Consider the following 26,508-nt stretch of genomic DNA (forward strand, 5'->3'; position numbering starts at 1 on the left):
CAAAAAGATTATTAGGGAACTAGCTTCTTGTTGTAAAAGGAGAGCTTTATAATGGAATCCTCCATATGTACTTTACGTGCATGTTCTATTTAACATCTTTGTTGTTCTGCATGCTTTGAAAAGTTAAAGTGTTCTACGTTTCATCAGTCAGAACAAAAAATAGTAAGCCAATTAATTGAGAAAGATGTTCCATGTTATTATTTGCCATAAGTGGAAGAGTCATAGCTGCAGAAATCTGAGGGCGACCATATGGGAAATTATGTAATATTTTTTGAATATCTATGTATCATTCGATATGTATCGTTGTTTATTTCAGACTTGGGTAATATTTCATGCACATTCAAATGTCATAATCGTTTTCCAAATTCCAAACGTGAAGTCTGTATGCTAGAAGGTTTGACACATGTTTTTTTATGTTCTTAACTATTTCCTTATTGTTATTCTACTTAGACTTCCATTTCAGTTACAACTGGACTGTGTAGCCTAGTTTTTGTTTTCTTCTTGTGTTAGAAATGCTTTGTCCTGCCACTGCTATTTTCCCAATACTGGTCGCAATGGTAACCAAATATCTCAAACATGTATTTTCCAAACATGCAGAATGCCCGTTACAGCCTTTTTTTGTGCCTTTTTATTCTGAAACTGCACTTAAAGTGTGGCAAAGTGCCCGTAAACATGGTTTCCATTTAAGGCCCATAAAAAAAAGGTGCGATCTGCCTATGCAAGTCCACTTCTACACAGACATCCGCGTTTTGGCTGTGTAATGGATATCCGCTGTCGCTTGTCTTGTCTTGTGTTTCTGTCTGAATTCCCCTCCGAGGTATTTCTCTCTATTTGCCAACACATCTAAACACCCTGGATGCTTCTCTAAGACTCATATGTTCTTCATGATTCTTTCTCTGCTCAGTATCATTTGCAGACAGATTCCATGTTTAGAGCAGTGATTAAATAAGAGCGCTGTCTCATATATTTGTTTTATCTGCTTTTAAAAGCTTTTAGGGCTTCTATAAATTGTATATTTAGAGGCTTTTATCAGTTTGTGGAGTTTAGCATACTCTGTGGTGACGTGATATGCCACAATTGTCTTATACGTGCTATTGATTGATACCCGGGTGTGCATTATAAAATATGAACCTGTTCTCATCACATATATGGTCTTTGATAAGGTTACTTCAGCAAGCAGATAAAAGTCTCCACATGTTTCCTTTAGATGATTACATCTCACCTGTCATGGATGTTCTTATTGTTTTAGACCTACATGATGTAGTTTAACATTTAGAGCTACATTCCAATGCAGACAATTTACCATGAGCTTGCATATGTGAGACACAGTCTATGTTGTTAGTGATCTCCTTTCTCTACTTGGGATGAGACAATTCGTTATTCTTGGGAGAGCCCCTAAAGTAGATCATCCATGCAAACCAAGTATAAGCAGACCTCCCCTATCCTTTGTAATATTTCCCTTATAGTGAGGACAGGCTATGGACATTCAAGTATTTAATAATCCTAACAAGCAGTAAATGAGCTGTACAACATGCCCTCACTGACCTCTGTAGCTATAGGCACTGTGAAGAAGTTAATCATCAAATTTCACAGCAGAAGTTGAAGTTGTGCAAGTCCTTTTCTCAGCAGCTCAGTTCCCCCTGCTCCCACTTCTGATGTACCTGTGGTGTGTTTATATTAGAGATTAGAAGGCTGGAAGGTCTGCCAAGTCCTGACCAGAAGGGAGAGAATGCCTTGAAGGACTGGTTCTGCTGTGAATTGTGAGGATACATTTCTCTACATTTCTTCCTGCAATAGATGTCAGTGAGAGATTGTTTTAAAGCTTATTTACTGCTTGTTAAGAATATGTAAATACTTGACTTAAGCCAGACTACAGATTCACTTTAAGGTTTCCATCCTAATCTTAACATCTAATTTGGGGACCAACTCCCCTAGTGAACATGTATGTTATAACGCCAGTGCCACTGTATAACAGCTACAGCAGTGGTAAGAAAGCAATTTAGAAAATTTCTGAAAAGTAGACAACAAGTCGGGCATCACTAAAATAAATTATATCTGAAAAACATTGATTGCTACTCTACTGCATATTTGTAGAATTTTAGCCCACTTCTGCTTTATGGGGCCATAGTCTAACCCTTCCATTAGGTATCTGGCAGAAGCAGCATATATCAGCAGGGTCTGCTTTTACAGCTTTGTTGGTATGAATATATTAAGGGGTTGAAATACTTAACTTTCTTGGAGAAAACATCACTACAGCTAGTCTGGATCTTTTCTTTCAGCACGAATCATGTCCTAAAATTAAAATGTTGAAGCCCTCAAATGGCTGGTGTCATAGATGATCACAAATTGCATTTGCATCTTAAGCAAGGCTAAAATGGCACCTTCCTTGGCTGTAAGAGATAGGAGTTGTAGTTCCACTTTAATGATCCCAAATACAGTAGGTATGTACTGGTGAGCAACCATATGCAAAAGGCAGAAGACAGAACCATTGCGTAGATCAGGTTTTTTTGGAAACATGTTTGTGGAAAGATCAGTGAGCTCCAATTCAGATCTTCGCTGATGCCGAGTAACATAAAGGTTTCTTTACATTCCAGCCCCACATTATGTTTCTGTATAGCAGGTGTAGGGAATTAAAATTCAAAGAGGATCGGTGAGTAAAATTTTCATTGAGTAGTGGTCCTAGCAGCCAATGATTGAATTGGAGGGGGGACCTGCACAGGGTTTTGGCTGCAGGTGGATGCACCAACATCTGAGGCCAGTGTAACCGCTGTCAGCCAGCCATACCACAGTGCAGGTCTTGGTCTGGACAAAACTGCCACTCAGTCTGCGTCTGGACCATGGTCCGCCATTTAAGGACCCCTGCTGTATAGTATATTTGGCCTGTTGGGTCAAACATTGAAATCAAAGACCTTTTTATTAGTAACCATCTCTTCTAAGCTCCTTGGTCCAAAAATTTGAAATGTAGGAGACCTAAGAAGGCCCAGAGCTCAAAGCCTTACTTTTACCAGGAGCTAAACTTTTATTTCATATAGAACCGAGCCTTTCATTTGACTTTGATATTTCTTCTAAAATGTCCTTAACGACCCTTTAAACCTTGTTGCATCGGCCAGATATTTTACTTCAATGTGTTATTTAAATGTGCCTTTTTTTTGTGGGTACATGTCTGGCTTTTTATAGGCCTGAGTGTCAGGACAATGGCTTTTAGTAATTTTATTTGAATATCTATTAAGCTATGGGCGCAGCTGATCTCATATCACTCATGTAGTATATTTTCTGTCAGAAATATCAACACTCATAAAATACACTAACTACTTCAATGGGAAACACATCCATGCTTGCTGTTAAGAAAATCCTGGAAGCATTTAAGTCCTTTTTTAAGCCAAATTACAGCATGTGCTGAGCGTGTGTTTACCAGACACCAGCCAACACCAGCCATTAACGATGATCATATGGAGGGGAGCACTTCCTTCAGCTCAGGCTTCATCTCTCTCGGTATTCTTAAAAGTGATGATTTTCTCTTGGAATTTTCTGGAAAACCTTAAAGCTTTCATGCCAGCACTATCACATATTTCTGAGTTAAGACTCCAGCATAGGCGCGAGGATGTAATGCTTACATCTTTTTTGTTTAGCGTGACTCATTCTTATAAAATCATAATAAAGTTCATTTCAAAAGGTAATTAAATGGTGGAATTTTTAATCATAAGGTGGCTTTGCAACTTAGTGACCCCCTGCATAGCCATTATTAATACACAATGCATGCCGACAGTGCCCATAAATTAATATTGTGTTAAAAATAAGTTTAGCTGGTTTGGTTTAACAAAAACATATTCTGTGCTTGTAAATAGCATGGAGTGAGGAGGGTTTGGATTGTTAACATTACATATATTTGTGACCCCTTTTCTGGCATCTTTAATTTTAAATACCTGTCCAGATTTAAAGCTGCACTCCACCCTTACCTTTAATCTTACACAGTTGTGCAGGCCCTGTGCTAAAATTGCTTTATCTGATCCACCACACACTGTTAACCTCTTACAGTGTACATTAGAAGGTGCAGCAAGTCAGATAAAGCCTGCCTCATTTCTTGGCAGGAGGATGTCCATCATGGAGGCTCAGCATCCATATAGGCATTACCAAGAGCAGCCTGTCTAGGGATCCCTACTCCTCCAGACTGATCTTCAGCCAGCAAGGCATTCAGATATTTTCATAATTACCCCCAAGAGCTAGATCACTGCTTGCATTGTATTGAAAAGCAGAAGCTCGGAGGCCTAGAGATGAGATCACTGGGTCTAAAATAAGGTATGTAATGAAATCATAAAGGTTCTATTGAAAAAATAAATTACCATGTTGATGAGAGTGAAAAGAAGGGATCCCCAAAGGATATAGCAGAAGAATGTTTAAATCACTTTCTAAGCAGCTCAGCACCCCCCACCCACTTCATGACTTGACAGCCTTTCAGCCTTCTTTTCTCTAACATAAAGACAGGGAAGGAGCTCTAGGAGAGGGTTGCGTGGCAAACTGAGCTGGTAAGAGAGCAACTTGAATGATTTAGAACTTTTACAGTGACATTTGAGGATGAATTGCTTCACAATGCCTGCAGCCACAGAGGTCAGTGAGGACTTGTTAACTTGTTGTTGGCTCATTTTCTGTTTGTTAAAAATGTGTAAATACTTAAATGTCCAAAGCTTAGTCAAAGGTTCACTTCAAAGTGTAACTTCAGCTAAACTTTTTTAAATTAATTTAAAGGAGAACTATGGGGTTAAGGCTTTTCCCCATAGTTCTCCTTAGGGTAACGGGAGGACACAAACTAGCGTCCTCCCGTCACCCTAGGCTCAGTATACCGCGAGCTGGATCCGCCCAGCTGCGTGACTGACAGCTGGCTCTGCCTATCTAGAATCAGAGCCAGCTGTAGCCGCCCCCTCCCCCGTCCGTTCCGTCAGTCAGCGCTGGCGGATCGGAGAGGGGGGAATCCAGCACCTCCCCTGTCACGGCAGAGAGCTGTGACAGGATCAAGAGGTGAGTGAACGCCGGTATGTGTTCGCTCACCTCCCGATCTACTGAGCCGACCTGTGACAGTCTCATTGTCACAGGTCGGCTAGAACTATTAGGTGAGTGAAAAGCACTCACCTCATAGTTCTCCTTTAAAGTGATACTAAACTCAGAAGTTAAACCTTAAAAAGTACCAATACTATCAATAAAAATGTAACTTATTCGTGTATCACTCAGCAGTAGATCCTCAAATTATCTCTGAATCTGTGCTGACACTGTTCTTTCTGGAGGGCGGCTACTTTTGTTCCCCATGGTCCCTTTGTGTGTGTTGTAAAGTACCCACAGCTCCAAGCTCACTCCTTTGATGGACTACAATCTCAGGTTTAGTTTACTAATATTTATTAAGATTGTAGTCCATCACAGAGGTGAGCTTGAGGCAATGGGTACTTTACAACACACACAGGGCCATGGGGAACAACAGTTTAGACACTTTAGGTCTAGTGTTTAACTCTAAGGTCAGAGGCTTATCCTCTTACCCTGGTGCGGAGACTCTTACCTACTTATATTGGAAAAAATATTGTCTAGGAAAGGGGCTAAACAAGTCTTTTCCATCCTAAAGTATTTAACTACATAATAACGTAAAGCTGAACTCTAAGCAAGTATAAAACACAAATTAATGCACCTTTATATTTAGTAACACATCATTAAGTTTATTTAATACAACTGGTGTAAGTACTTAGAGGAAAATTATGGGAAGAGTGAAATACACTTATCCCAATAGTTAGAACCAACTATTCGGCTCAATTGATCGATAACTGGGCGATCACATACTGCTGATCGTTTAGTTCTCAATCTTCTCCCTACAGAGAGCGGTGACTGTCACTCAATACTCCACACAGGGATTCCCTCCTCCCCTCTGTTTCTCCAGTGGTAACTGGCAAGTTAGATGGGGAGGGGATGGGAACAGCTGGCTGTCAATCGGGTAGCGGGGTGGATCCCGACAATATCATAGGGGTCTGTTCCAGCTGCAGTGCAGCTATGCGCTTTCAGCATGTAACGGGCAATAATTTTGGGTCACAGGAGTGCATTAGTATATGTCCTCTTCTGACCCTAAAGAGAACTATGGCCAAAAAAGGTTGGGCCATAGTTCTCTTTTAAATCTGATCTTGTATCAGCCTCTTGCACTCCCTGTAGAGCCGATATTAGACTGGGAGAGGGACAAGCAGCACAAGGAGTCACTCATGTTGTGTGACAACGGTGATCAGTACTTAAACAATACATGTTGGCATGATCTCTCATAGGAGTTGATTTGCACAAGGCAAATTGGCTGTTCACTTTGCAAAGGAATTTTATTTATTGTATCAGCTATACCTGATATATACATCTTTAATAGAAAGGCAATGTTCCCTTAAGTACTGTGCTGTTGTTGACCATTACTCCTCACTGTAATTTTTTTTTTTTTTTACAATACATTTTTATTAAAGGTTTACAAAGCACAATAATACAGAGAACAAGTAACATACACATAAGTAAACCGTAATTGTTTTTTAATATGTATAATGGCTTCTTGCATTCTGCCATGCCGGCCTTAGTCCGCGTTCTTATAATTTATAACTGTTGCGTTGCTAAGTAGAATGTACCCCGGAATGTTTGACTTCCTCCCACAGTAAGTCAAAAATATTATGACAGCTACAATTTTATGGTAACCATAAAAGTAACCGAGGTAAGTTTAGTGAGGTAATCTCAGTGTTGGAAGTTTTATTAACAAAAAACTTTTAGGTATTAGCGCATGAGTTACAATTCCCATGTGTTTTTAGAAATTTGCTGGATTTAAGCTGTACAGTAAATCCTGAACTTCAGAGTAGTCCACCTAAGCCTCCTACTTTTAGTTGTTAAAGTAGCCAAACTTAAAGTATAAAAGCCAGCTTTATGCAATTGGTTTTATGGTTCTAAAGCAGCCAGACTTCTTTAACGGGAGATTGAGAAATTGTCATAATGTGTCTTGCTGCCAGTTAGGTTCTTTTTGCAGATGCTATCAGAAAACACACATAGCGAAGAGTACAAACAGAAACTTCCACTGCTGTTTATTCCTAAATAGAACGTTAATGTGTATGTAAACCATAATAATGAACTTCTATTATTTGTTTTCTGTGGGTCTGTTAAATTAACCATTAAAAACATTTTCTTATATCTGTTTGAGAAGTAGAAAAAAATATCTGCTGCTCGAGTCAGACATCCAGTGAGGAGGGGATGGTCTGTAGTTCTAGCACAGTTCCTGCCCTAGGATAACAACGCTGCTGCTCCATAGATACAGTACAGTAAGCGAGCGTTGTCACCATAGAACAGAAAGTGTATGACTGCCAGGGATCTTTACGTAAAAATAAAGGAAAAAAATAGAAATAAATCTAATGCAACCACCTCATTTTAGAACTGGTAAACTGCAATATATTACATTTTTGAAACTTTTGAGGGGTTTAGATAGACTTTGATTGGTACATATCTATTTATGGATAATATACATGAAAATAATTGTTTTGCATTTCAGTGTCTGTATTACCTGAACTCTGTATAGAATAGAGGTTTACATATAAAAGAAGCTTTTCAATTTCAATATAAATACATGATTTTTTTGAGGTCTCTCAGTGCAGTAAGATGAATCAGTCTTTAAAGTGATGCTAAACTCAGGACCTATATCTTAAATTACCTTAATATCTTAAATACATAAAATGACCTTAACTATTATCAAAAATGTATCTTATTTGTGTATCACTCAGCTGCAGATCCTCAAATCATTTCTGAATTGGTGCTGACACTGTCCTTCCTTCTGAAGGGTGGCTACTTTTGTTCCTTAAGGTCCCTGTGTGTGTTGTAAAGTAATCATCGCTCCAAGCTTGCTCCTGTGATGGACTACCATCTCACATTTAGTTTACTCATTTGTAATGAGCTTGTAGTCCATCCTGGGAGCAAGCTTGGGCCTGTGGCTACTTTACAACCCCCACATGGACCATGGGGAACAAAAGTAGCCACCCTCCAGAAGGAAGGATAGTGTCATCACCAATTCAGAGATGCTTTGATGATCTGCAGCTGAGTGATACACAAATAAAGTACAGTATTGTTAATAGTTAAGGTACTTTTAGGATTTAACTCCTGAGTTTAGTATCACTCTAAAGTCCTGTACATCATTAGTGCCTTCATCCCTTTGTTGCTTGTATGACTTTGGGATTTGTAGAGGATTTTAGTTTAACCAATGAATTACGTCATATTCTATATATAAACATTTTGTTTAGTGAAACTGCAGCGTTATGAAAAAAGATTGTTGAAACCTTCCTGCTTATTTTCCCGAGATCATATGACTGCATGCATAAGCCATTCTTGCCATTCTGTTGCTTGACATAAAGGGGCGGTATTACTAAAGCAAATAGGCTGTTCATTTTGTAAGGGAATTTGCAATGGTGAAATTTCGCTTTGCAAAGAGTACCCAGTCATGTGCAAGGAAAATAAAATAAAAAGATATTTTCGCTTGTACATGATTGGATGAAGGAAGTTAGCAGAGATTCACCTCCTTCAGTAAGCTAAAGGGAATTCCCCTGCAAAGTAAATAATAAATAAAAAAAAATACATAATAAACACCTCATTTGCGTTTAGTAAATCAACCCCAAAGTTAAAAGTATTTGTCCAGCAAAAACTTTTTTTTTTAGTTTTGGATGGAGTGGGGAAGAATTAGAACCCCTGTTGGGGCTCAGCTAAAAAGGTTTCTTCTTATGTTTTGTCCTGGTGACAGTGTTATACCAGACAGGACATGTTTTTATTTAGTAGAGAAGGGGTTGGCTAAGTACAAAAGTGAGAAAGGTTGGCAGTAAAAACAGCCAGGGTTTTATTTTTTTTAATTTTTATTTTTTTTAGACTTTCTTTTTTTCTTCTTGCCATTAAAGGAGGTGTTGTGTAGTTCAAAGAGAAAGCTAGGAACAGTGCAAAATTTTAAAAGAGCAGAGAGCACAGCTCACAAAATGTTCTGGTTTAACAGGTACTTTTTGAATTTCATTCAACTGCCCATTTTGGTCTAGGGACCCAAATAAAGAAAATATACTTATTTCGCTCACTTCTCTCCTGTGCTCTGGCAGTCTAAAGGTGCCCATACACCTGCCGATTATCGTACGATAATCGCGGGAAATCCCGCGATCGTACGATAATCGGCAGGTGTATGGAAGGCGTGCGACCCTGTCTATTGTACGGTCGCACGTCTTTTGTCTCCCGAGCAGGCTTGAAAACCCGCCGACAATCGTATGTAAGTGGCGTTTTTTACTCTATTGAGTTGCATTAGACATGAGGCTGCCAAAGAGTATTCCCACAGCTAGGGAGTAGGAGGATGGAGGTGAGCTAACTACCACAGGACTGAGGATCAGGTGAGTATGTCTTCTTCTTGATTGCGGCCCCTATACCAAAAAAAGTACTGGACACTTGCAGTGCAGGGCTAGACCCACTGCAAGGGTTAGTTTTATGAAAAAAAAAAATGGTAGGTCTTATTTAAAAATGCCACATTTGCCAGCTAACACATTATCTGATTTAATTACGTTTGCTAGGTTAACAATCACTGATGTGTTCTGCACATTTGCCGCATTCATAATGAGTTTCTAACCCTCTCCTATGCTAGCCTAAACTAAACACAAATGTTTGGGCTGGAGTTTCACTGTAAGTAAAGGCAGGTCTGAAGAACATATTTCATTTTAGGTAGAACTCTTCTCCTTAAAGACTTTCCTGATCCTGAGAAAAGGTGAACTCTTGATCATTCAATGCTTCCTAGTTAGATGGGTTTTTTTTTGGGGGGGGGGGGTTCAATTCAGTTCTGAATGCTCACTTGCCTCTTCAGATTGAACAAAAAAATCTACAATAAAGCTGTTTAGAGCCGTTTTACCTGCCAAATGGTTTGAATTTCTGTCCATCTGGATCTGAGATATATATATAGCCCTGCTGCACAACACAGTCCTGCCTGCAGGGGAGGGAACCTAAACTTTGTCTGCTGCAGTTTCACTTTGACTTATAGGTCTCGTTCCTACCCCCATCCTTTGACTGGGCAGTGAAAGTAGAAGCAGCACACTGATGAGCTCATCTTTCTGTCACATGCTTCTTGCTATGCAACCCCTGATTGGCTCCTTGTGCTGCTTCTTCCTCCCCCTCTGAGTTTTGCTGTACAGAAACTGCAAACAACTAATGCCAAGTCAAACTAAGGTACATTTAAAAAAAAATAAGGTGCATTTAAAATATATTTAAAAGAGTACCTTAAAAGGTATTAAAAGAGCACCTTGTATTTGATATCTGATTAGGCTTCAGCTTTAAATAATGGCACGCTGCATTAGAAACACATTTCCACACATTTCTACTAGCCATATGATACATAATGTACCAAGTTAGGAAACCCAATGACTGAACTCTGCATATGTAACAGTGTATAAACTGTTGGGTATGGTGTGAGGATTATTAAAATTAATCAAGATTTACAGTGAATGTGTTCAACTTTGTCACTTTTTACCAGCTGTCACTGCGTAACACCCCTGGCCCTTTCACCGAGGAAATGGATCCCATTCTGAATGCAAATTAACCCTTTAACGCTTGAGGTGATTTATAGTTTGAAGATGAAAAATGGCCAAATTCAGTAGATTCTCAACAATCCACAGATCTTCATTTTACTCTCAAGAGGAGAGGGTACCTAGATCTAATTTTACTCTTTTCTGCAATTGATTGCCAGCTTTTATTACCAGCTGAGCCGGCCAGATATTGAAAAAAGGCACAGGCTTCCAAAATTATGTGGTGTTGAGTGAAAAGTCAGAGGGAGAGCCTTCTTGTGTACAAAGAAAGCACATATTTCATGAATGTACTCGGTGAAGCCGTTTTAGCAAGGTCTCTTTACTTTTCCTATTTTCTAGTGCCATATGCTATACTTTGAGAAAAAAAATAATTCTTAACGTTAAGGAAAATTAATGAGCCATTTTAATGTGAAATGTTTATGTGGCCTCAAATCCAAGAGCCTACATCGATTTCCTAAATAAGTCTACAGCCATGTTTTATGAATGCTGTTATAACTTCTGCCCCAGCATTTTTCATGAAAGCATGAGAGGAGGGGGAGGAACAAAATATGCCTAGTGGGTCAAAAATGGCATTCAGGGTTTCCACCATGCTATCGAATTAGCTTTGATGGCAATTTGGTAAAGACTGTGAAAACAACAAGCATTTGAATCTTGCTCTGTATTTTCAGAAGTACACTTGCAGCCCTGTGCACTGCATTTTCAAGGTGTAGCAGGTACAAAACACCTGCTCTATATACATGTAGTCCAAGTGAAACACTTTAGTGAGAGCCTAATATATTATTGGTAAAGGATGGTAAAGTAAAGTCTTTTTTTACTAACATTTGATCTTTTACCTTCAACTTCTGTTAGCAGGAGGAACAGAGTTTGAATGGGATAATTAGCATGGTGAAGCTGACTTAGAACAGATGCTGTTCACATGTCTCTTTATATTTTATAACCCATAAATAAGGGAATTATTCCTCATTTTGGAAGTGGGCAGAGATCCATGCAAATCTTTCAGTTATGCCCCTTGACTAACTGTAAATCCAGAACTGCTGTTGTATAGCACAGATACAGTCTAATATTATAGAGCCATTAATTTTAGACTTCATACAGCTGTTTTTGGCTTGTTGTTCATCATCAGTGCTGTACGTGCTTCTATGGAATAGGACTTGGAGACCAACAAGAACGTTTAGCCCAATAGGTTATGGTTTGGTGGGCTAAAAGGAACCAGCAGGCCTACTATTTAATAGGATAGCTGGTATGACTTTATCAGTTATGTCTAATTAGAGTGAGTGTTTGTTTCATCAGGCCGCATGTTTAAAGACTTAAAGGAGAACTATGAGGTGAGTGAAAATCACTCAACCTCATAGTTCGAGCTGACCTGTGACAATGAAACTATCACACGTCGGCTCAACAGATGGGGAAGTGAGCGAACGCATACCGTCACTTGCTCACTTCTTGACCATCTCCCGGCAGAGAGCGGTGACTGTCAATCACAGCTCCCTGCAGGGATTCCCCCACGCTCCTCTCCGATCCTCCAGCGCTGACTCGAGGAACGGACGGGGGAGGGGGCAGGTACAGCTGGCTCTGCCTCTAGATAGGCAGAGCCAGCTGTCACTCACGCAGCTGGGTGGATCTCGACAGTAATATCGGGATCCGTCCCGGCTGCGGCGGTCTCAGTATACCGCAAGCTGTAGCTCGCGATATACTGAGCTTTGGGTCACGGGAGGACGCTAGTATATGTCCTCCCGTGACCCTTAAGGAAAAACACTTACCCCATAGTTCCCTTTTAAAAAGAATTGTCTCTGTTTTCATTGCATAACCTTTAACTAAGTGGCCATTGTGCTTCCCTGACCAACAGGTCATCTTTTTAATATGCAAGTTATAAATGGAATAGAAGAATTTAATTGGTAACTGCAGGCTACAATGACAATAGTTCGCACAGATGTTTTGATAAATAAGGCCAATGTAGAATTAAATTTTTTGGTCTGCCTCCACCAACTGGCTAGTACATAACCTGCAAAAATAAAAGTTTCTCTAACCCTTACCTGCTCTAAGCATGGTCTAGCCATGGGGCTCAGATCTACTTACAGCTTGAAAAGGTTTTCAGGTACAGTCACTGAATGTCTGCTTAATCAGAGCCAGCCAATCAGTCACTGGACCTTAGAATAGTTAAAATGGAAACAAAATTGACTTTAGGTTAAGAAGTAAAGGCCAACACGATGTGCTTACAGGGACTTTTCCTTCCCCCTTCCCTCTATTGATGTATGCTATGGCTCCCTTCCCAGTTTGATGCATGTATGCATGCTATGTCTCTTCTATTATGAGTGCTAAGACCCCATTCACAACATTATGCTGGGGTAGTACATGTTATACTGTACATGTTGGTGTGTTGCAATGCCATTCATTTTAAATAACACCTAAACACACTTTGCCAACAGATTTGCTTTTCTACGCATCACAATGCAGTGGAAACACTGCTACAGTATGTATTGTAGTGTGCTGCATTGCAAAAAAATAGTGCTTGCTTTTTCAGTGTGCGTTGGTGCATTAGGCAGCCCATTCAAATCAATGGGCTACCTTAACGTAAGACAGGTTAATGCGCAGCAAATTGCACAGTAGTGTGAACCCAGAGTTTGTTAGCTCCTCAGGTATGTGCATCTTTTCGTGTCTACTTATATTTCAAGTTCAAGTTTTACAGGTTCGTGGTTTTATTTTTGTAGGTTGGGTTGATTTTGTTGGCTTTGTGTGCAGTTGTAAAACAGATCTCATATATGATTATTTAATGCATAATTGAATACTTATTATTAATATTAGGAATTAATGGTCCTGTTACTCCTCATACCTTGTAGAACCATTCTCAGCAATTTGCAGCCTTTTTAAGTCAAATAATTAGTTTTGTAATACAATACCTTGTAAATGCAATAGGGTCTAGCAACTGTACAGTTAATCATAAAACAATAAATAAATCTTTATCGTAGGTTGAGGAGAGGAGAACCCTGCAATACCCTTGTATGTTGTTCAGACGTTGCATGAAGACGGTTGTCATAGAAATCATTTAGATATACTAGCCCAGTGCTCATGCCCTGCAACAGTTGGGGATGGGATCATGTACACCTAGAGGAATAACAGGGTGATTTCTTTAATGTACTGCTTTCCTGTTTAAAGAGATCTACAGGTGCCAACTTGGTTGATTTGCTTGAAAATATTAGCAGAATATATAACATGTATATGTTACTTAGGAATGATTTACTATATCTTTATGATGTCTGTATAATGTAATATTCCTGTATTTTATGGTTGGTATCTGCATTATTTCCAATAGAACACATACACCAGGTTCCATTTTTTTTTTTTTTTACTTGTTTTAATGTCTAGGGGTTGAAATAAATATTGCCTGCAATAGATTTTCTCTTTAGGTGTGTAATGTGTACTAAAAAGGTTGACAGCTGAAGTCATATTGGTCACTTAAATTTCTTAAACTACCCCTACATAAATGCCAATTTTCTATTTTTTTTCAGGTGGATGCTTTACGGCTGAGATTGGAAGAGAAGGAATCGTTTCTAAGCAAGAAAACCAAGCAGCTTCAGGACCTTACAGAAGAGAAAGGCACCCTGGCTGGGGAGATCAGAGATATGAAAGACATGCTTGAAGTCAAGGAGAGGAAAATCAACGTTTTACAGAAAAAGGTACTGTCTTGGTTAAAGGTGATCATACACATTGGAATAATATTATTTCATCCAGAGTTGGTGATTCCATGTCCACTGTAGGCTTAAATCCCTGGTCTTGAGAAATAAATGAAACCTGGTCATCTCTTCAAAGTTTGACACGTTGTGCATTCAGAGATACCTTCTGCACGCCACTATTGGTTATCTGGGCAGTTGTAGACATCAGCTTGAATGAGTTTGGCCATTCTCCTCATTAATTAATGTAGTGTATGTATAGCCAACATTTTTTTTAATAGCATATGGAATGGTAAAACCCCTGTCACTTTATTTTGTGCTGTCTTTGTTTGGTTAGAGAGATTTCCCTTCATTTCCTGTCCCAGAGATGCAGCAAGAAGCCAGAGGAAATCTCATAGTGGAATTTTCTAGTCACTTGCTGGCTCAGTGGTATTGGTCATCAGAACAAATAGAGAAAGTGAATCTATCTAGTGGGGTCACAGAGAGGAATAAAAACTCTTTTGCTAGTCTAAAACTAAAATGTCTTGCCTACAAATATATTTTAACATGGTGTTCTTACCTATAGAACTGCTATACACAGGTTGTTACACACAGTCTATGACAGTCGTAGGAGTAGAGATGTAACATTTCTGGAACTTTTGAAGCCATGGAAAAAAAACACTTTTTTTTCCGGAAAAAAAATACATTTGCGGAAGAATTTTAAAAAATTCAGTGTGGAGTATTTTTACAAATTGAAAGTAATTCTGTTACACTAGGAATGCTTTTTTTCTCCACCTTTTATCATCTTCTCTTATAATTGTATTGTAAGCGCATAGAGCTTGAATAGCTACAGCCAGGGAATGACAGCTGCCAGTGGCAAGATTCCGGAGGCAGCAGCTGAATGTAATTACAGCAGGTAGTGGGCTGGTGCACTAACCACCCGGCTATTGGCCATTTCAAATTGCAATAGCAGGCTGTCTATTGCACCCGCCCACTTCTTGCTGTGTCCCCCTCCCAATGTGGAGGAGAGAGCTAGCGGATCCAGCCAACTGATTGATAATGATAATAGTTGACAACTATTCTCATATTCGATTAGTTGGTTGCAGCCCTAGTTTCCAGTCGTGATTACAGTTCTTCTTAGAGCTGACCTCCAGGCAGATATAAAAGGCACATATTAATGCAGCTCAGTAATCATTACATGTTTTTTTTAACTGCAAGCAGTATATGTATTTGCATTTAACAGTAGAGCTAAGACTGGGTGAGGGAGAAGCAGCACAATGAGCTAGTTAGTTGTGCTGCAGTGCACAAAGCGATCGCATTGCGGCTGGAGGGTGTGGCTATGGTGCCATTCACTTCAATGGACCGTCACGCCCTCCTCCAGCCCGGCGAAAAAGTGAGCCGGCCGCAATGCGGGCACTGCGTTCCGGCCAGAATCGGACCGGAACGCACTGCTTATGGTGTGAACTAACCCTTTATGTAATGAATTTTATCCGTGTAGGTAGCTGCTTGCCTGGAGTTCAGCATTAATAGATACAAAAATAATGAGATTTGTTTTTTCTTTGTATAGAATTATTAATGCTCTTCCTCTTTCCTGATGCTTTTTAGGAAAGTAAAGGAAATACATTGTAGTTATCAGCAGGGCAGTGAAATGGTGTTTGCCTTTCAGGTTGAGCGCTTTGGTATAGCTGCATAGCAGTTGACACATTCCAGCACTGTGGCTGCCAAACCCATCCTCTGAGCTCAGGCTCCTGCGGAAGATGCTGTTTATAAAGCAGCATTAATTTACTGCTTTTTCTATCTCTTCTCCTACTCTGTGATAAATTGATGCACATTCAAAGAATAGAAGCTAGATGATTACTTCCTCATCTAATCTGAACAATAATTGAAATAGTCATATTTAATTTATCTATCTTGTTCCTTGTCAGTGCTCGTACTGACTGCCTTCCCGTATTGATTTACAGCTCTAGGCATCTTTCCTTTCAAGAACAGAACGAGAAATAATTGCTGCTTTGTTGTGCACTCCAGCTGAGCTGTTTAATGGTTCATTAAGGCATACTGTGGCAATGCCATTGCGAGTCTGGAACGCGTTCCCAATACGTTTCATCCATAATGCAACATCATAAAAATATGCTCAGGGAGAAGGAGCCAACGAGAAGTTAAGGAGTGATCCCGCCAAAATGTTGCCGCTTCAGCACATGTTTAATTGCTATAGTGCTTCCCAAAGAGGCCATCCTAAAAGTTTGGATTGTTTAACCTTTCAGAGGTTCATCTTTATTCTTTAGTTATCTTGGCTTATAAATTGTTTGGTATATTAATCACATGCATAACGTTCTTTGTGTTTCCTTTCTGTGTGCATAAATCATATTGTTTTACTGTTTGTTCTAACTCTTTCCATTGTTGTCAAGGTGGATTTATAAAGCAGTCTTTTTAAAACAGTTCCTTGGCCTGGCGATATCTATGTTGTTACATTCTAATATGTAAAGCTGAATTGGAGAATTTTTCCAAATCAGCTATTTTGGCCTAGATTGTTCACTTCTCCTGCCTTCTCCAAACTCTTCACCCTTTAGTATTTTTACCAATAAATACAAGACTGCACGTTCTGATTGGTCAAGGGGCAGTTCCATCCCTCTTCGAATTTGTTAAGTAAATAATCCAATCAGGCGCTAACTGTTTCTGTTTATGTGTGCAAGTTACATGGTTTCAGGTCTGATTTACTGTAAAATGGGGAGGTCTCACTTTTTCTTTAAGGATCACTGTAGCAAAAATGATTGTAGAGAACATTGATGATGATTGAGAACATTAATTCTGTAGCTTTCTGTCATTTGGGAAACAATAGAAAATTATAATTACCTATCAAGCTGGACAAATCCAAGGCACTGAACATTTCGCTCCTGATCCCCCTTACTCAACATCTCTGCTCCGCCTTTCCCTTGGTGTGGGAAGATTCCCATCTATCTTTCCTAGGCATCAAACTAACGGCCTCTCACGAAACCCTCTATAAGGCGAACTAACCCTCACGTCCTTACTGTCAGCTTGGAATAATCACCCACTCTCCTGGCTGGGGCGCATAGCAGCTGTCAAGATGACATACCTACCCGAACTGCTTTATTTCTTTAGGGTCCTTCTAATTCTAGTCCCTACGCCCTCTGTGTGATTCATAATTTGCAGCTTCAGATATTACATTTCATCTGGGTGGGTCGTAAACCCCAAGTTAGTAAGGTCACACGTTTCCATTCGCGTCAACGCGGTGGGATGGGTGTGCCTAATTTACTACTTAACTACCGAGCTGCACGAATTGTCCCCTTGCTTAAATACCAAGCTAGTTCCGAAATGCCCTTATGGGTATCCCTCGAAGCTATAGATTGTGACCCGATCGGTATTGATAACCTACTTTGGCTACTCCCCCAAGATAGACGTTTCATATCAAACCCCTTCACCAACTCTCTCTTTCAATCTGGGATTATGTAAAATACTCTGGAAACCTTATGTCCCCTCAGTTATCGCTGCTTTCCTTTCTCCACAACACAGGTTTTTTTCCCAGGTCTGGACTCCCTTTCCTCTTACCAACATTGGACCTTTAAAGGCCCTATTCGATTCTGATCCCTTATCAACAACTTGGGTATACCCCCCCAAAAATGTTAAGTTATACATAAAAAAGAATTTAAAAAAAATTTTAAGTCCCCACCCATACATACACGCATGCAAACATGCGTTGGGGGCGCATACGTGCAAAAAAGACGATTGCGCCCATTACACTGCACATGTCACATATCGCCGCGAACGTCGGAGTGAGAGCAATAAGTCTAGGGCCATCAATCACTGATAACACTAAACTGATGAGCGGTAAAAGCTTTTAAAGTGTCACCTATGGCCAATTTTGGGTATGGTAGTTTTCTGCAATGTCGCGTGTGCGCACAATTTTAAAGCTTGACATGTTTGGTGTCTATTTAACCGAAGTGACCCCGACTTTTATATTTTACCAAAAAACTGGGTAATAATAAATGTTTCCTAAGATAATGTTAAAAAACCTTTTTTTTCAAAATTTTCAGTAATTTTTCTTAATTATAGTAAAAAATAAAACCCGTAGTGGTGATTAAATACCACAAAAAGAAAGCTCTATCTGTCCCCCAAAAATGATATAAAATTAATTTCAGTACAGCGTTGCATGACGAAATAAATGTCAGTCAAAGTACTGCAGCGCTGAATACTGAAAAATGGCCTGGCCAGGAAGGGGGTCTAAACACCTGGTCTTGAAGTGGTTAATTTGCTTTAGTCCAGGAGGTAACTAAGGCTTCATTTAACAGAGCTGACTCACTGCTCACTCAGAGTCACTTCTGAATATGTACATTTTTGGTCCCCTTGGTGGTAGAACAGTAACCCCACTCTAAAATACCCTGCATTTAAATATCATACAGGTCCAGAAACACTGATCCAAAATAATGCAAGCCTTAAGACAGCTTTTTATTGAACTGTACTCCCTGATTAGCCCCTACTACGTAGGATTCCTTAAAAATCCCTACTACCGTCCCTCCTGATCCCTAGCCTGGAGGAGGTGAGTCTGTAGAAGCTTATATTTCTGCTCTTAAGATTGAACAAGCTATACTTTTCTTCCCAAATGATAAATCCCTGGGCCCTGACAGGTTCCCTGCGGACTGGTACAAACAACATGCTTCACATATGGCACCTAGGCTGCAGCACATTATGACCATGCCTAGAGACCCAGCATCTGCCCACTTCAATGTATAATGCCCATGTAGTACTCCTCCCTAAATCAGGGAAGGATTTCCTTCTTTATTTGTCTTAGCACCCCATTGCCCTAATCAGTGTGGATTTTAAAAAAAACTTGTCAACATAGATCAAACAGGTTTCATCCTGAAAAATCCACAGATACCAATCTCTGGGTCTTCTCTAATGTCTAGATAAACCATTCTAACCAAGGACCAGAGCAATAGAGCAATAGTGTCATTAGATACGGCTGACTGGGGGTACACGAGGGAAGTCCATTTGAAGATGAGTTTTGGACTCTGCTGGGTGACTCTGAGGATTGGCACATGCTAAGCACGTTTGCCCTGATAATGGAGCCCACAGTTGTTATCTTCCATACCTCCTCTATCCTACGGGGTTTTATTTGACACTGTACTCATGTTTGCAGGTTAACTGGGCCAAGTCTCACAAACGCCCCATAGACTCACAAATTAGAAATGTAACAGATGCTGCTTTCCCAATTTACCAGGAATTCTAAATAACATACCTAGGAATTAAGATTTCCAGCTGTGTGTCTGGTTTTATCTTCTTAAGCATCACCCCATTACTCAATGTATTTAAAAATAAACTCCTACTGTGGAAACATCTCCCATTATCCTTCATTAGGAAAATGAAACTACTTAAAATTAAAATTCTCCCAGTATTTTTGTACTCTTTAAAAAAAATCGCCAATAATTGTCTCTCTTTTATACTTTTGGGACATTAACACACTGTTAAGCATTACCTCTGGGGTCCCTCAGTCAGTCGATATATGCCCTTCAGTAGCCATGGCTGCAAATAGGTCTTCCCCTACATCACTGGTCCTCAACCCCGGTCCGTGGATCAAATGGTACCGGGCCGCCCAAGGAACGTGTGCGACCTTACATGGACGAGAGGTTTAAGGCCACGACACACTGCAGGCGAAGCAGTGCGGCGCACAGGCGAGCGGCGACTCGCGGTCCTTCGCGGTCCTTCGCCTGCAGTGTGTCTAGTGAGTTCGGATCCCCCGCTCTGCCCGGCGACAGCGTGCTTAGCGCAGCGTTGTGAGATGAAAAAGTTCATCTCCAGCCATCAAGTACTATCTGGCAGGCCAGATGGTGGTGCCCCATAGGTTGCTGTTAAGGGATGCTAGTGATTTTGTGGTAGTGCTCAAAACAGTATGCTTTGGCTCCTATGAGGCATTGTCTCATGTCCTGTATAGGGGTCATGATCTTAACGAGATCACCATTAGGCACTGGAACTAAATCCAGCTAATGCTATACCCAAACAACTCGCCTCTTTCCCTCAAAATACCTGAACAATGCCTGCATCCAATCAGATTGTTCAGGTATTTTAACAGCCAGTGGGGCCGACTACCAAGATACTGAAGCTTGGCCCAGCGGGAGATTCCTCCATCCACACAGTTTGCAGAGAAGGAGGAATCTGTTGCACTTTTTTCCATCTGACCATAGGCTGATAGAAAAAAAATCTATAGAAAAATCTATAGAAAAATCTATAGGTGTATGGCCAGCTTAAGTCTGACATTCAATGTACCTACTATTATATACTTATAATTGCATTGGTTGAATTGCTTGTATGTCCCTACATTTTGCCTTTGACACCTGGTTTTTCATCCCCTTTTCAATGTTGTTGGGGTGTGGCTGGGGAGGTAGTATCCTTTAATACAGAATCATTTCCAGTAGTGGTCTATGGACCTCCCTAACATATCCTAACATATTGCCAAAGTGCTGCCTGAAACCCTGTTTTGTGGGGTCTGGGACGCTCCCCTAGGTTGTTCCCTATGCTCTCCCACTCTGGTTGAGGCCACGGGCCACCAGTTTGAGAATACATATTTTTGCATGTAGTGATTCAGATGTCTTTAATACTTGTAAGGGGGGTGGGAGGGAGTTTTTTTTACTGTTTTCTGAAAAAGTGTATTGATTTCCTTTAGTGCAAGAAAAAAAGTGCTGCTTTCACATTAATAATCTGCATACTTGGTCCAGGTCAATGACTCAGCAAGCATTGAAGCCAGTGGGTCAGTGTAACAGTCAGGTAACTAGCATTTTTAGGAGTTTAGCAATGACATATATAAAACTTAAGAAGAAGTATATACCTTTATCTGCAAACTGTTCGTTTTTCATGAATCTAGCTTTACAGCTAATTCTTGGTTTTATTACCATTTGCAGAGAAGAACGATCTCTCCATATAAAAAGCTCAGTGTATTTGAAGCCCTACAGATTTATAACAAACACTACAGCAAAACTTAACATCGAGAAAAAGAATACTGAAGTTTTAGTGTCTACGCCAGGAACTCCAACCTGTTCTTGTGGCTGTGGAGAGATTAGGGATCTCTTTTACATCTGGAAAAGAAGGTGTAGGACCAGACAAGCAAAGTACTGTGGGCCATCCCTGATAGTTTCCATATGGGAAGGGGGTAATGGGTTTGTAATGGGAGAAGATAGAGAGGAGAGAGATAAACAGAGAAGTGAAATGCATTATATCATTATGCCATATCTGTGCAGAATTCCTGGAATAGCAGACAGGCAGTTACGGTCCAGATCTTATGCTCTGTGCACCGACCCATTCCAGTTGCATAACGTATATTTGTTAAAGATCCCCTTGGAACAGGTTATTTTCGTCGGTCTCCTAACATGTATCATACTGTACATACATCTCAATATTTTGCTCAATACAATGTGACATTAAATCAGGCCATGACTTAATTGTGAGAATTGTTCACTTTTTTTAATGCTTGATAAGTAATTACATGCGTATTGTGAATAATGTGTGATTATATAGATTGTTATTACTTGACTTTCATCAGACCCCATTCACACTGAGTGTTTTGTAGCGTGATTTCCGCTCAAAAATCGCCCAAATATGAAGCTCAGTGTAGCTCAATGTAGCTCTTCCAATGCATTTCAATGGAGATGTTCACATCTTGCAGCTAAGTGTCGCCTATAGCTTGTAGCTGAAACTTGTCGCTTGAACATGAGCTACTTTTTTTTGTGGATTTCGAACGATTTGGCCCCAATAGACTTTGATAGACTGCCACAAGAAACGCTAAACTGCGCAACAAAATGTGCATTGTATCTCAATGTCGCTCAAAGTCGATTAGCTCAAATCAGTGCTGAAAAAGCTTGGATCTGTGTGAATGGGGTCCTAGTTGTGAAGCTGAATGTGGATAGCACAGTAGCTTAGTGGTTAGCACCTATGCCTGGCAGCACTGGGGTCCCATGTTTGAATCTCAGCCAGAACCCTATGGGCATGGAGTTTTCATGTTCTCCCTGTGCCTGTAGGAGTTTCCTCCCACACTGCAATGATTGATCCTAGTATTTGTGTACAAGTTGGCAAAGGCCAGGCCCAAAAAGATGTAAATGGGAAGGGATAAGGATAGATCTGGTGACCTACCTTGTAAAAGGTTCTATGGAAAAGCTTCCCAAGTCTGTTAGACATGGTGCCCAAAGTGCTGTCCCATAGCAATGCCAAGAGTTGCAATACAACTCAAAGGATATCACACACACACACACACACACACACACACACACACACAACTAGAGCTGACCAGACTGGCATAAATTAGCAGTTTACTAGCCTAATTCCTGGCTTAGTTAGAGGGCTACAAAACACTAATCTTTACACAAGCAATTTATCATTTGATATAAAAAAAATGCCAGAAGCAAAAATACCCCAAAACATTAAAATTCCAATATCTTGCAAGAATGCCCATAGTTTGTAGAGAATATTCCCCAGAACGCCTCCTCCCTGTTTCAGAAGTCTAAACAGAGCTTTAAGTGACAAGTGGAACCTCAGGTTGGCAGAAACAAAAATCAGTATTGATACATACACATGCACACACATACAGGATATAATGCTTGTTTAGGCTAGGAAGGTTGTAATAGAGTGTATTAGTCACTTTACTGCATTGTTGCAGACACTTCCTCCCCAGGAGACAACTTGTCCCCAAAGCCTTTTCTTCTCTGCCCCCTCATTGATTACATCATATACAGTTCACAACCAAGGGTCCTGCATTGTATGTGTTGACGTCAAGGACCCACCCTAGGCATTCCTTCTGTATTACAACCCTCTAGACTAAACAATCATTATATCATGAATACAGTATGTGTGGGGGCTGTCACTATTAATTTTTGCTCACATACTTAGATTTGGGCTTTAAATATTGAACACAACTCCCTGCAGAAGAAGAGCATTAATACCTAACTATTCTACTGCCCTTTGCCTTGGATCTTTGCTCTCTTGCTGAGGCATGGCGTTCAGTAAAATCTTCAGCATCTAATATTTCCAAGTGTGCATACAGGTTCCTCTACCTAATGCTGTGGTTCCAACTGCCAACTGTTAAGTCACTACTTAGTACCATGAAATGTGGCAACCCTGACAATAGTTATTGAGCCAGGAGTTTCATCTTTGGCCTAAAAGTCACATTTCCAAACTGAGAATGATTACGTGATTATGGTAAAAGCAGAACCTTAAATTTGTAACGTTGAACTATTTGAATAAGAACACTTTCAGCATTTGCAGAAGAGGAGAAAGAAAGTATTTGCTGTAATACTCTTGCAAAGAATGTTATTAGGCCTGGAATAATTGTTTTTCCTTCAACAAAAATGTAGTTTCATCCTAATGATTATTATTGGAAAATGTGGAATCAGAGAGCTAAGCATGAACAGATATGAAAACCCTGCACACGTATCTAGTACCTGTACACAGGAAGATAGAGCTATGTGGTCATGGAAAGCTCAAGTGATATATATGCAATAGATGATTTGAAATCCTTTAAACATACGAATGTCTTTTTTGTTGCAGTGTTTTTTCTATGTATATTCTGCCAACTAGTGCACTGTATGCCTACAGTCAGCATATGCTACATTAAAGGCATACTTCTGGTGATAACCGTCACAGTTGCAAGTGTGGTTATGTCAGCTTTCGAACATAAGAAATCAAACTTTCAACCCAGCCATCAAATTGATGGTGTCCTAGCTCGTCACATGTGTAGCACCATGCAACTGCAGATCTAAATAGAGGCTACAATGGCACCCTCCTTTGCTATAAAATGGTGGGGGGGTTAGATTCACTGTAATTTCTTTAAAAATAGAACACTTTTTTTTTACCAGCTGCTGCATTTGTCATTGCACAACAGTACTTACTGCATCTTCAGACTTTTACTGTGTTTTTGGTTTACCTTTGTTTGCTGTTTGTTTTAAAGATATGAATGTTAACCCAATTTGGACTGTTTGACTACAAAAATTGGGCTGTATAAGTTGTAAATATTATTATTATTATTCAGGATTTATATAGAGCCAACAGTTTGCACGCGATTTACAATATAAGGAAGACATTGCAATCACAATATAATTCAAGACAAGATGGTAAGAAGGGCCCTGACCATTAGGGCTTACAATCTAAAAGAGAGGGGCAAGTGGTACATAAGGAGGTAGCTGTGTGGGGATGAATTGTTTGAGAAAGTGATAGTTCAGTGGTTAGGTTGAGGTGGGATAGGCTTCCCTGAAAATAGCAATAAGATTTGTTTGAAACAAGCTAGTGTATTCTTGCAAGGGTCTGGAATGTTTCTGATGCAAACCATTGGCAAAGTTATTCTGAAATGTAGGGATCTGTCAGTAAAGTTTCTGGATATTTTGTCATAATTATTGAAAGAACACAACCAGACATAAATCATATTTTTTTAAACTTTTCTGCTCAGCTATGGAATTTGGAAACCATTTTGATGGTATTACTAAAAACTAAACTAAATTATATTAGGTGACTGGTTACCATTGACATGAATTTTAGATGGTTGACTGTGTGGGCACAATCCAACCACTGAAACATCTATCTGTAAACAAACATCCTTTGCTCCTTCTCACTTTATCACTGTGCAGAAGGAAAGGGGGCACTGGAAAACATCCCTGGTGATATCCTATCTTGGAATAGTGACTGACTGAAAAAAATTCAGTGCAGCGAACTGTTGGTAAGTCAGCTATGTAGGCTTGCTCATACTCATAGATATGGTAACTGGTTAAAAACAGATTGGGTGACAGTTTTGTCATGCTTAGGGGTAAGGTTTGGCTTTAATTTATTTGCTATTACTTGGGTTTAAATCCCCCTCACTCCAGTTGTTCTGAACATGAGATATTAGGTGCTGCAAACCTCAGCCCTTCTTGACAAATCAAGACCTTGATGTGTTCAGACAAACTGCTCAGAAAGGCAAAGAGCCTTCTAATCCAAAACACATGTGAGTTAATGTTGGGTAACATCCTTGGTTAATGGAGCAGATTGTATTTTTTGTATATATCGATTTGTCTGACTGAATCTCACTTCTCTCTATCACCAAATATTTTTCCTGAAGAAGTTCCCATGACTGGCTGAGGTCATCCATAGAACATGATATTGTTCTGCTAGTCTGGACAAAATTATCTGATTACTGCAAGCCCTTAGTAGCTATTTAGCTCATTTCGTTGTGATTTGTATTTAGAAAAGTGTCTTGTGGTTTTTGAATTTTGTAAAGGGCTTTACAGCCTCCAGTTGTATGTCCATTTCCAGATTAATATACAGAATAATATATCTCTTTCTGCATTTTAATTGGATGTTAGAAGCCACGAAGGAGTTCCGTAACCATTCACAGCTTTAGGTTTACAAGCAGGGTGGTTTTATATCGGGCCCAAACCTTCAACTTATATCTTATTGACAAAATTGACAGTTTTAAACTTGCTTATTATATTCTTTTTATAACAATATTTATGTGCAGTCTGTGGCTACACATTTAAATTACATTGATCTTAACTATGGAAAAATAATATACATTCAGTCAAAATCTACAATAAAGGTTTGCTTACAGTCACACTGAGATCATCTCTACAGTGGAACTTGCTTTGTTTTGGAATTGTAACAACCTTTGTCAGGTCTTCATCACTGTGCTTATCCTTGTTGATTAAATTTAGGGGGTTAATCAATAAGCTGCCAAAGGCAGCCAAATGTACACCTGAGTGGAAGTGAGCCAAAGCCTCTGCAGCCCTGTATCACTATTTTTAGCCGTACATCGGCTGCATTCGCCTCAACTTCACATTCCTTCGGCTCAGCCAGACAGCCACAGCTCGTCCGGCCGAACCGAAGGGAAGAGCTCATTCGCCTCAGCCGATGAAACATCTGAATCGAACATTAGGCAGTTCACTCCTTGTTGTTCATCCCTATTCTCCAAGGGATGAAACAGCTGAGAGTGAATAGACGAAGGTTTGGCTCATGTTTCGGTTCAGTCATTCTGTTCACTGACTCAGAGGTAGTGATGCAGAATGAAAAATATTGTAACCAAAAAAAACAAGTGTGTAGTCCTCTCCCCAAATCATATCAGACCCTTTAGGTCTGGTAGTAATGTTATATGACACCTGATATAAAAAAAAGCATGGGGTTCCCCTCCAAAGTCGTACCAGACCCTTTAAGTTTGGTAAGAATTTTAAGGTGGACCCCAACACCAAAAAAACCCAAAATATGGGGTCCCCCCTAAAATCCCTTACTAGACCCTTCATCCGAGCAGCAGCCCGGCAGAGCAGGGAAGGGGGGGCGAG

At 39.9% G+C, this 26,508-nt stretch overlaps 1 protein-coding gene across 1 annotated transcript in view; it reads left to right on the forward strand.

The window, feature by feature from the left end:
* ERC2 (ELKS/RAB6-interacting/CAST family member 2) overlaps positions 1 to 26,508 on the forward strand; it is a 617,894-nt gene that overhangs the window by 142,976 nt on the left and 448,410 nt on the right. The window contains exon 6 of the mRNA XM_018556277.1: positions 14,072 to 14,239. Coding sequence (XP_018411779.1) covers positions 14,072 to 14,239 — 168 coding nt within the window. The remainder of the gene's footprint in view (positions 1 to 14,071; positions 14,240 to 26,508) is intronic.

This window comes from Nanorana parkeri, unplaced genomic scaffold (genome assembly GCF_000935625.1).
Source record: "Nanorana parkeri isolate BGI_ZX_2015 unplaced genomic scaffold, ASM93562v1 scaffold231, whole genome shotgun sequence".
Classification (NCBI taxonomy): Eukaryota; Metazoa; Chordata; class Amphibia; order Anura; family Dicroglossidae; genus Nanorana; species Nanorana parkeri.